This window comes from Olea europaea, chromosome 11, assembly GCF_002742605.1.
Source record: "Olea europaea var. sylvestris chromosome 11, O_europaea_v1, whole genome shotgun sequence".
Taxonomy (NCBI): Eukaryota; Viridiplantae; Streptophyta; class Magnoliopsida; order Lamiales; family Oleaceae; genus Olea; species Olea europaea.
In genome coordinates this window covers 36,986,257-36,998,243 of record NC_036247.1, presented here as the reverse complement: position 1 = coordinate 36,998,243, position 11,987 = coordinate 36,986,257, and the positions used below count along the sequence as shown (strand labels likewise).

Below are 11,987 nucleotides of genomic sequence, written 5' to 3'. Positions count from 1 at the left end.
ACACCCTCTTAATTTTTGCTTAAAAAACTCAGAAATGAATTAAGAATCCTTAACTTCTCTTTTTTAGTCGACAAATGAATTAGTTTTAATGAAGCACCGAGTCATGCATTTCATTTGTAAAATAGAATTGTAAATTATTTTATTTTATTTTTTTTTATTTTTATATCACGATGGATGAAAATATGTGTAAGATAGGCATGGACGGATGTAGGTAGCTCAAACCAACCCCAGCCAATTTTTTTCCTTATACAAAGTCGAAGATTTTTTAGTTTAGTCTTGATTTCGTCCTTGAAGTTAGGTGATCAAATTGTAAAACATAGTTAGGTGACTAACACAAAATAGATGGAAATTATGTGACTAACACCCAACCAACTGACAAGTTAGGTGACCTTCAATGAAATTATCCTGCCTACTTCTACTTTTGTAACTTCGAAACGTGGCATAATCTCCCACGTCCGTTTCACATATAAATATCCTCTTCATCTCTGAGACAACGTCGCATTTTCACAGTAACAAAATCTCTCTCTCTCTCTCTCTCTCTCTCTCTCTCTCTGTATTCTCTTTCGTTCGGATCTATTTCGAAGATACAGAAGCACACGAGGCTATATATTCACAATCTTGTGTGTACATGCAAATGTTTGATTTATTGCGGCGGTCTCTAATTCGCTTGGTGCAGGTCGGGAACTTTCTTCGCCGGTTATGTCGTTTCAACTTTCACGTGAATATTCCAAACGCCAAAATCGTGCTCATATAAATATGTATGGATTTCTGTATGTATAAACAGACTAATTGATGTCGTTGTATTTGGCGAAAATCAGGTTCCCGCCTTGCACTAAGCAAATTAGAGACCGCGGTGAATGTTACATCGTAAAGGACGGTGTTTCATCTTATTCCGGTGGATCTCTTTATTGATTTGGTTCAATTGTAGGTTTGGATTTGATTTGTTTTCAGCTGAATGCGTTGGAATGACTCAGATAATTTACGACTATTCTATTTGAGTGACAGATCTTTTGGACTTTGCAGGTATGTGCTTGTTTTAAAGTTTTTTGTTCAAGAAAAAGACATGAGGAAAATATGGAAATAGGATGATTTCTAATTGGAATTTTCTGAGATAATTAATTCATTTTGAGTGGCTGTTTGTGTATGTTTATTTATTGTTTAAATTCTGAGCTTTTTCCTTTTTATTTTTATTATTATTATTATTTTTTAACATACAATTAATCAAGAAGCAATCAATTACTATTAAAAAAATTTTTGAGGTGAAAAGTAATTATTTTTCTTTCTTTCTGATTTCCTTTTTTCCTGACAAATTCAGAGAGCATTTTGATTTTCCATCGGAATATTTGATGGATCTTAGTAAAAATGTCAGAATTTGTGCAAATAAGTGCTACCAAATCTAATTTCCCTCGTATATAGTTCTCGACTTAAAAATTGTGAATTGTTGGCTTAGACTATCTCAGCAAAGTTTGCCAGTTATGCTAGCAGATATTTGGGCTTCTCATTATTTAACATTTCTGGATTCAAGCGAATAGATACAGGGGCGTGTGAGTTGAATTTTGAATTTTATGTTTACATGGTTAAAAAATTCAACGTTTCGTGGAAAATATCCATTTGCTAGGACATGGAAAAGAAACACTGATACCTCTGAAGCCATAACATATTCAATTTGTATGCCCTTGTCAATGTGATTGAAAGTTATCACATAAGCATATTTCTTACAAGTGCATTGAATTATGTCTATTATTTTTTTGTTTATAGTGTATTCTGGAAAGTTGACAAACAGTTTTCACTTCTGCTTCTGCCAAAGACAAATTGTTGAACATGCTTATGTTTTTTATTGATGCTTAGGATGTGGTCTTTTATTGCACACAGGCTTGTTTTTGTACTTCCTTTACATAAAGGAAATTCCTGATTTGACTCTAGAAGGGAATAGAAAGAAGGGAAAGAAAGTCTCCTTACAATATTATGTTCATTTATTTCGTTTTAGTAGTGATTTCTGAAAAAATTATTTATTTATGCATGTGTATATGCTTTACAAGTCTAATTTATAAAAATATTTGGGCTCATGGATCAATTAATTCATTACATAAACCTGAAAGCACACATATTTAGGATTCAATTTTTTCCCTTTTTGCTGACAATTAACTTGATACAGAAAATTTTCACCTTGCTTAAGGTTTCTTTATCTGTTCATTCTTTTCTAAATTGTGCTTTATGTTTTTTCTTTGTTATTATTATTTTTTTTTATGACAACTGTTTAACATTCAAAATTTTGGTCATTGGAACTAACGAGCTCTAAAAAAATTCTCTAGAGTATATCTGAATGCAAATTCATAATTCGTGGAATTCGTTCTTGACGAAACTTTGGGCTGAAATATTTAAAAGTTTTAAGAGTTTTCTGGTCTTTATGCTTCTTCAAAAGTTATGGCTGTGGTTCTCAATACTTACCCATTTTATATCTCATCAAAGATACAAATTATAATTCTTCTGCATCATTGTATGATCTACATATAGCCATTATTAAATTCAATTTACACTTCAACTTATACTTAAGTCAATTGAATAAGAAATTATACTCATGGAACCTTATTTTCGCACATATTGTGTCCATTTTTAATTATTGCCCTTGTTTGAGCCCCATTTTTGTGAAGTAAATGAATTTTTGAATAGTGTATTGATGAGAAATGTGTAGTTAAAAAAGGGTAATTGGCGCAAAACATCCTTACCTTTCGAGATTATTGTGGAAAACGTCCCTACCTTTCATTTTTTGGCATTTTTGCCCTTATTTACCACCTTTCTTGCGCTGAAGGTCCTTTTCACTGTTTTTTGACGATTTTGCCCTCCATTCAAATAAAAGAAAAAGAATAGAATAGAAAACAAAAGAATTAATTGCAACTAGTACCCCAAAATTTCAAAAAATTACAAATTAGTAATAAATATAGGAGTTAATAGCCCAAAATGTTTACTAAACTTTGCCAAAGGTCCAAAAATGTCATTGAACTTTTTTAAATACAAAAAGAAAAAAAAAACCAAAAAAACCAACAAAAAAAATTGAAGAAACGGGCCCCACCAACAAAAAAAAGGACCAAAAATAATAATAATAAAAATAAAATAAGGAATGTGAAAATGGAGGAAGGTGAAAAGTAAACCAAAAATTATTTTTTATTTTTTCAATCGTACATTTTTAATCAAAATTTATTGAAAATTTTATTTTTAGCAAAACTAATCTGTATTTTTTTTTTATTTTTAAAAATAAAATTTTCAATAAATTTTGATTAAAAATGTATGATTGAAAAAATAAAAAATAATTTTTGGTTTACTTTTCACCTTCCTCCATTTTCACCTTCCTTATTTTTTTTGTCCTTTTTTTGTTGGTGGGGCCCGTTTCTTCAATTTTTTTTTTGTTGGTTTTTTTTCCTTTTTGTATTTAAAAAAGTTCAATGACCTTTTTGGACCTTTGGCAAAGTTTAGTAACCATTTGGGCTATTAACTCCTATATTTATTACTAATTTGTAATTTTTTGAAATTTTTGGGTATTAGTTGCAATTAATTCTTTTGTTTTCTATTCTATTCTTTTTCTTTTATTTGAATAGAGGGCAAAATCGTCAAAAAACAGTGAAAAGGACCTTCAACGCAAGAAAGGTGGTAAATAAAGGCAAAAATGCCAAAAAATGAAAGGTAGGGACGTTTTCCACAATAACCTCGAAAGGTAAGGATGTTTTGCGCCAATTACCCAGTTAAAAAATAAGGAAAATTTTTTTATTTGCGTACAATATTATTTTATTGAAAAATGTATGGTTGAAATGATGTCAAATCACTGTTGAATAATGTATTTTAGTTGAAAAATGGGGCTCAAACAAGGGCATTCATCTTATGCTACTCCTGCATCTTGAGAAATGACATTTCATGAATTTTGGATCCTTGTATGACTAATTTTTTTCTTAGGATTTTATCATTTTATTGTCTGGGTACCTTGTTTGCTTTGGGTTATGCACAGATTTATGCATGATGAGTGGGTGAGAACATGTATTTCAATCAAATGCATAATATTTTTCAATCTGCAGTTGACACGTCTTTATCATCTCTGACTTGTCTGAAATGTGTGCCATGTTTATTCTATGTCCTGGAATCTCATAATTGGAAAGTTAAAGTATGATGCACCTCCTTCCAATGCAATGTCTGTTTGTGTCTACCATCTGTTGGCATTGCAGCATTATCGGAACGTTAATTCAATCAAAACATTTGTGTTATAGCATTCGGTATGTTTGAACTGTCTTTCACATTTGATTTATGCTGACTAATTTGTTGGTGGCTTCTATTTGATTCCAGTTTATATGGTGGGCTAGAGCGAAGTTTGGGCTGTATTGCCATGATGTCCTTGGATTGATCATGTTGGGTCAATATTTTGGACCTCTTGACTTTCAAGCAAAAGGTCAGAATGACATTGCTTGAATAGATTGTCTATTTGCTGACTTTGTGTGTTTCTTCATTTTCATATATAAGTTTCTTATTCATGGACTATGTGGGACACATTCCTATGGAAGTAGCAATTTTAATGCCAGAAGTGTGTTACTCATGGATTATGTGGGATCTTCAACTAGATAAGCAACAACAGTAGGGCTTAAATGCATTATGTTTTTATTTGTTGAAATCTTTTTTCTTTCCATCTTTTTGGATAAGGATTTTTATATCTAACATTTTGTTATTCATACTTGTCGGTATTAGGTTTTGTCTTCAAGCCACAAAATCTTCTATCTTTCCATGGTGTGCGACTTATATAAGTAGACATGACTTTGGACATGGCTTGCTCACAAGAGAAGGTAAAATATTACGCTGATAGATTGATGAATAAAAGCATTTGAGATACGACTGTTTAGAGTCTTTTTAAATGGCAAAGACAATACATATGCAGCAATTTTGATATTTAAGTGCAATTATATTTCATTATGTTATGTTATTCATAATAATTCAGTATGATCAAAAAGTTATATCTGCTGCATTAATGAGCATGAAATCATATATATGATAGTTTTCCATGCCTTCTACTAACCCTAATAACCAGAAATAGCTACCATTCTAAGTTAAATATGCCTCTTCTTGCCACTTGGTACAACTACATTATGTCTAGCTCCAACGGAATAAAATCTTTTGTGACCACCTCAAGCGATATTAATTTTCACGTACCTGTTCCTATTCTAAGTAATTTTATGGAGATCATGTTTCTTGTGAACTTTCTCTAGGTCTATTAAGATACGCCTCAACTATCAAATCTGTCATTTCTTTAATTTATCCTAAATGATTTGATTAACCTCCATTAGTTGGAGTATATTCTTAATATACAGCTATGGACTTGTTGTACTTAGGTAACACAGTATTTTAAAGCCTAGTTCGTTTGACAACTTACCATTTAAATTGGTAGGCATCTTTTGCTACCGTAGAATCCTTGTCATTTCAATTTACCTCGTTCATTACATTTTTAGGTTAGGCATGGGTACTGAATTTGCTCTAATTACCTGTATTTATTCGGGATTTTGTGAAATTGTTTTTTGATTTATGATTGTATAAGTTACTGGCAATAATATTAAGGCTGTAGAATTTTATTTATTATTCCACGTCAAGGCTATTGTTTGGGGCACTCTGTATGTGACTATTTTTTTTGCATTAAGTTTAGCATTTTCTGTCAAGAGGTTCGAGCATATGTGCCCAACTTCATCCTTCTCTCGTCCCCTCACTATACTTTGTGTTTTCAATTCTATATGTATTGTTATTTCCTTCATTCAAGATCTATCTAGTAAATGGCCATTGCAGAATTTCAAATTATATTGCAGTGTGCTTGTGTGGTAGTGAAATCAATCACTCTGCTCCATGAGTATTAATCTTGCTTCTTGTAGAGATGTCTTTTTCGTGGAGTATGTTCAGGTGATTTAGCGAGTTTTTTTCTGTACGCCAAACTCAGGGTCATTGATTTCTTTGTTTTCAGCTGATTTATTTCCTGGCCCCAATTTTATCTGGTCCATTTTGGTTGAGTTAACATGAATTATCTATTTGTGGTGTAATATATGCATAGTTGTACTTTACCTAGAGTATTTAATGAAAATTAACTCCCCCATCCTAATTTTAGAAGAGTTTCTAGGAGGAAAATCATAATATATTTTAGACGAAGCGGTATGACACTTGAGTAAATGCTGGGAAATCGTTTTGCAATTACAGTAATCTCCTTTTAGATAAGATACAGATTACCTTAGATATACCAAATCCACTTCCCACCTAGTAAATCTATCCATGCAGGCCTGTTTATTACTTTCCCCTCTGTTTCAGAAACACCTAGATAAAATTGTGCATGCCGCGTGCCTATAACCATGTCCACATGTAACAATTAGTTCCTCCCATTGGTGGCACAGTTTGCAACAGCTGGCAGTGCCAGTGACACATGGTACCATATAGTATATCTTTTCTAGCTATATATTCCCACCGATTCTCTTCTATAAATATGAAAGGGTCTTTTCTCTCCCCAATCACACCTTTCTCCATCTCCCACACAGAGATTTCTTATATAGAGATATAAGGGTATAAACCTAGAGATATAAGATCATCTGTCTATTTGGGGGAAAAAAGTAACTACTTGCAGCAGTCTCTAATTTGGTTGGTGCAGTTCGGGAGTTCCTTTGCCTGTGATATTGATGTCTGGCAAAAGTCATGCTCCTGAGTTGTGCCAATTGAATCAGAGCCTGCAGCAAATAGCATCTCAACGACGTTGTTTAGTGGGATTCAGATGGATCCTTTTGCTGATGTACCAATGGTTTTATTGATTTGTTGTTTAGCGACTTCACTGATTTATTTATTTATTTCTACTTTTATGATGATCGAATAGCACTCGATCTCACCGATTAATTAATGAACATTTATTGCCTTGCCGCTCTTGGCGTTCTTATTAGGCAACAGCTGATTAGCTACTCCTCTTACTACACGTCGCTTACGTAGCGAACACCTAGATTTGGCTCTATCCAAACTTTTGGTAATTTCTGTTCACCTAAATGCATTAAAGAAAAATGAGGATTATAGAAGGTGGTGTTTTCAATTTACAATATTAGTTCTTAATTTCAGTTTTCTGAAATATTTGATTTATTTTAATGAATATGTTACTTTTTCATTTACATTTACAACTTTTCAATTTAGTTTTCCATTTCACGACAATGCTTGCATGTATTGAAAAAGAAGATAATTAACTTAAGAAATCAACATATTTTTTCCAATCCCATTTTTTATTCTTTTTTCTTCCTGCCCTTCACAAATTCTTAGATAGTTCTGTAATTAGATTATAGATTGTTGCATTGTTGGAGTAGTTTTTAAAAATATTTATGACCATTTGTCATTGCTATAGATTGCATACTAGACCAAAAAAAGGTTTTGCCATAATGGGTTGGATACTCTTACGAGTTGTTTGTTGGACGTAGTAGGATTCCATCTTTTCTTTTTCTTTTTTTGTGCGTGAGTGCAGCGGAGACACATGTTTATATATTTGGTGTTGAACCTAACATCTAACATTGACAAATATTCTAAAAACTTCAATCTACATCCCCTTCTTCAGTCCCAATATAGTTGAAATATCTTGCTTCTTCTCTGTCTCAATCTACATCCCCTTACGTCAAGAGTTCGAGCAAATGTGCCCCTACATTCTTCTCTCACCCCCTCACTGTATTATTGAGTTTTTAGTTCTGTATCTATCATCATTTCGTTCGTTTAAAATCCATCTATGTAATGATCTTTGCATCATTTCTAATATTTATATTTTTTTGGCATATTGCATCGTGCTTATGTGATCGTGAAATCAATCACTCTATTCCATGAGTGTTAATCTTGCTTCTGATCGACATGTCTTATTCATGGAGTATGTTCAGTTGATTTAGCAAGTCTTTCTCCTCAACCCCATCTTAAGTGTCATTGATTTTTTGTTTTCACCAGATTTATTTCATGGACCCAATTTTAGCTGGTCCATTTTTTGCAGCGTTAGCATTTATCTTTTCTACTTGATAGTATATGGAATGAAAATTAACTACCTAATCCTAATATTAGTAGAATATCTAGGATGGAAATCATATTATTATTTTTTTTTTGACTAGGTACAGATTTCAGTAATTTTATTTTGACTAGGTACTGATTACAGTAATTTTACAAAATCCACTCTACCTAGTAAATCTGTTCCAGCTATATATCTCCACCCTTCTCTTCTACAAGCCATCCTCACAGCTCAGACCCGCACCTTTCTACATCTCTCACACACAGATTTCTTGTATAGAAAGATGAGGGCATAACCTAGAGATACAAAGGTGGTCTGCCTATTAGTTGGAAAGAAATTTCACGACTTGCAGCAGTCTCTAATTTGCCTGGTGCAGCTCGGGAGTTCCTTTGCCTTGGCAAATGATGTCTGGCAAAAGTTATGCTCCCGAGTTGTGCCAAATGAATCAGAGCCTGCAGTGAATACCATATCAACATTGTTGTGTAGTGAGATTCTGATTGATCCTGTTACTGATGGTTTTATTAGTTTGTGATTTAGTGACTTTAATGATTAATTTATTAAAACTTTAATGATGATCGAACAGCACTAGATCTGATCATTTTAATTAATGAGCACGTGTTGCCTGGCTGCCCTTTGCGATCTTTATCGAGCTAAAGCTGATTTGGCAATTCCTGTTCATTTAAATGCAGTAAAGAAAAATGAGGGATCAAATAAAACGGTTGTTTTAGCTTTGAATTTACAACCTTTTGAAACGTTTAATCTATTTTTAATGAATATGTTACTTTTTCTTATAAATTTAGGGCTTTTCAATTTTGTTTTCCATTTCTTGGCAGTATGTGCTTGTACTGAAAAAGAAGATAGTTAACTTCTATGGAAATCAATTATATTTCTTTCTAATTCCTTCTTTTTTTCTGCCTGCCTTTGGCAAATTCTTAGATTCTTCTGTGTCTCAGAAGAAATTATAGATTCTTGTAGTCTTTGAAAAGTTTTTGAAAATGTATATGGGTATTTATGATTGCTATAGATTGCACCATTTAGCAAATAACTTTTGGCAAAATGGGTTGAATACTCTTACTAGTTGTTTTTGTTGGATTAGGATACCATCTTTTCCTTTTATGTGTGCGCGCGCAGCAGAATCACAGGTTCGTGCATTTGGTGTTCAACCTGACAATTAACATTGATAAATCTTTTGGAAACGTCAATCCATATCCCCTTTTTCAGTCTCAATATGGTTGAAGGATCTTGCTTTTTCTAGGGCTTTTTTGTTCTTAATAGTAAATGGCACGTGAAAGTGCATATCACATTTCAATCTTGCATTCACATCTCCAGTCATTTACCTTGATATTTTATGCATCGCTGCATTTGATGTTGTCCATTTTAATGGTTGCCAATTTTTAAGGAAAAAAATATAATTCTAATTTGTTTGTGTGACTTAAAAGCAATCTTTGTTTACCATCTTCTCCTATTTACCCTGTGAACTTTTATCCAATGTGGCCTTACTTATTATTTGTAAAATTTGGTCAAAATAATATCTTTAGCTCTACAATTAATTCAGATTTAATTGTTGATAACAATTAGTCGCATGATCTGCTGAGAAGTGGAGACCTATAACTCCATCCAATTTAAGAAGTAAAGACGTTTATGTAGTTGTGACGAGTTCTCTTGATTAGGTTACCATGGCCCATAATAAACCTGGGACATGTTGGGGTTCCAGTGCCTGAAATATAGTGCATCTGTCGGCATGTTCATATGTACAATGTACGTAGTTGGACTCAACTAGATGTATATATTGTGCAAAAGTAATTTCCTTTACTATTTTGGTTTCAGGCAAAAATTTCAACCTCGTGACCACGAAGCTTAAGGTGGTTTAACGCCATCATGACATTTTCTTTAGCATGTTGTCTATGTTTCGTATTGACACTTGGTCGAACCACTGGGCCGACCCACTGGTCCCATGGCCCACTCCTTCCGAACCGTTTGGCATCTTATTCGAGGCCCATTGGCCCCTTGTTGGTAGAAGTTCACCCACCAGCATACTATAACAACGCCAGACGTGGTCCAAGTGCTTCCGTTGAAGCTAATATGCCGAGGCCCTTCTTTAGCCGAGGCCCTTCCTTATCCGAGGTCCTTCCCCTTTGAAATCTTGAGGCTCTAGGTTGCACTCCTCCTCAGAGATTCGGTCTTACACAATGATCCTTCTTGATTGATGGAACGTTCATCATAGAATAGAAGTGTCTTGTCTTATCAATGTAGTGGCAGAGCCGCCAACTAATAAATGTGCAGCAGGCTAGGAAGTCAATTATGATGCCTATAACTTGACATGTAAACTTAAGAGATAAGATCACGTATACTCCCAACCAAGGTCCACGATCTAAGTTGTAAAACTATAAATACTCTCCCATGTATCTCTCAAAATGTTAATGCAATATTCAACACAAGAACAAATATAACATTCCTTACTTTTTACTCTCTTGTAACATACATGAATTCATACTCGCATTTTACAAACATCGATTGATAATTATTGTACAATCGTTATGCAAATATCTCGTCGAATTTTGAATGTTCTCATCTCGCGCCTTTGAGTTGCTCCCATGCCTTCTTTTGCTATTATTTCTAGACCGTCCACGTGTATTAACGTGTTGGAAAAGGCTTACGTGTGCAGAGGTGGGTCCGGTATCTGTTGACAACATCTTCTGGGGTTAACAGATTGACACCGTCTGTGAGAAACCATACTATAACCACGAGCAACCGTGTAGAGAAAGCTTATCGAAAAGAATATTCGGGCATCCCCCTTGAAAAAGGATTTGTTCTTGGAAAAAAATAAGTGGAAGTCCCATAACTTAGCAACTATCTGAGATTGAAACAGAAGAGGATAAGTTCAAATGAGGATGTACCCCCTAGGAGGGTAAGAGAAAACGTGGGGATGCTCTGCCCCTGCAGCTCGGCATCGGCCTCACCACCACCACAAAAGAGGTGGCATGCAGATGACCGCTCAATTGTCAAGGGAGATGGCCACCATAGCTGCAAACATGAGGGACATTGCTAGTCAAAACTCTCATGGCCCAAATGCAAAGCCAGGGAGGCTTCCCTATTCCTCTCTATGTACCCCAAGGGCACTACTACCAAGATAAGGAAGTCCAAAGCCAAAGGGTTGTATTATCATAATACAACTGAGGCAGAAGCCCCACTTAGAGGGAAGTAGAAGTTGATGTTTTCTCCAATTATGTTGCAGGCCAACCTACTAAGGCCCAGTATAACGAGGATAACTTTTCCACCAATATGTGAGCCAGAACAAAGAACTAGGAGGTCTAACAGCGTCTTTGACAGAATTAGCCCAATATGTGAGCCAGAACAAAGACCTAGGAGGTCTAACAGCGTCTTTGACAGAATTAGCTCCGTAGAACCGAGGTACAGGCAACAACAGCAGCAGTAATGCGAGCCTCAGAATAGACCACAACCTCCACCTCCAATATCTCATCAGCCCGAGGAAAGGCATGAAAATGCCCCCGTGCTGCTCTGCCTAGAAATAGGCACCAAAGGAGGGAAGAGGAGGCTAGGACCCAAGCTGGACCTTCTCATCAGCCACCCAGGTACGAAGCCAAAGAGAATAATGACTCAGATGAGCAGCAGAGATCCTGTGACTTGGACGACGATGATGAAAATCTATCATTTTCAAGGGAACTAAGAAATGCCCAGGTTCCGAGCCACTATGTGATACTGAGATACTAAAGTATGATGGGAGAGACGACTCGGAGAAACACCTAAGCACTTATAAAACTCATATGAGCCTTAGAGGCGCCACCCCAGCTGTGAAGTGTAGAGCTTTTCATTTGACACTTAGTGGAGCGGCTGAAATCTGGTATAGTCGATTGTCGCCTGGGAGCATAAGGAGCTGGCTAGAATTCAAGACCACTTTTCTAAAGGAATTTGCGATGAGCAAGGAGGGGGGGACCCCCATCCAGCGCCT

General features: G+C 35.0%; 1 protein-coding gene across 8 annotated transcripts; it reads left to right on the top strand.

The window, feature by feature from the left end:
* Positions 1–509: 509 nt before the first annotated feature.
* LOC111404280 lies at positions 510–10,467 on the top strand. 8 transcript variants are annotated; one of them, XR_002704679.1, is made up of 5 exons: positions 510–676; positions 819–895; positions 4,330–4,614; positions 4,726–4,820; positions 9,845–10,467. XR_002704679.1 is itself a non-coding variant. In XM_023033105.1 (5 exons), exons 1-5 carry the CDS (start codon positions 629–631, stop codon positions 9,886–9,888), a joined length of 357 nt encoding a protein of 118 aa, XP_022888873.1. In that variant the 5' UTR covers positions 510–628; the 3' UTR covers positions 9,889–10,467. The 8 variants fall into 8 exon arrangements, 1 of the variants encoding a protein (XP_022888873.1); XR_002704677.1 differs by having other exon boundaries at positions 819–924; XR_002704678.1 differs by having other exon boundaries at positions 819–928.
* Positions 10,468–11,987: the final 1,520 nt, after the last annotated feature.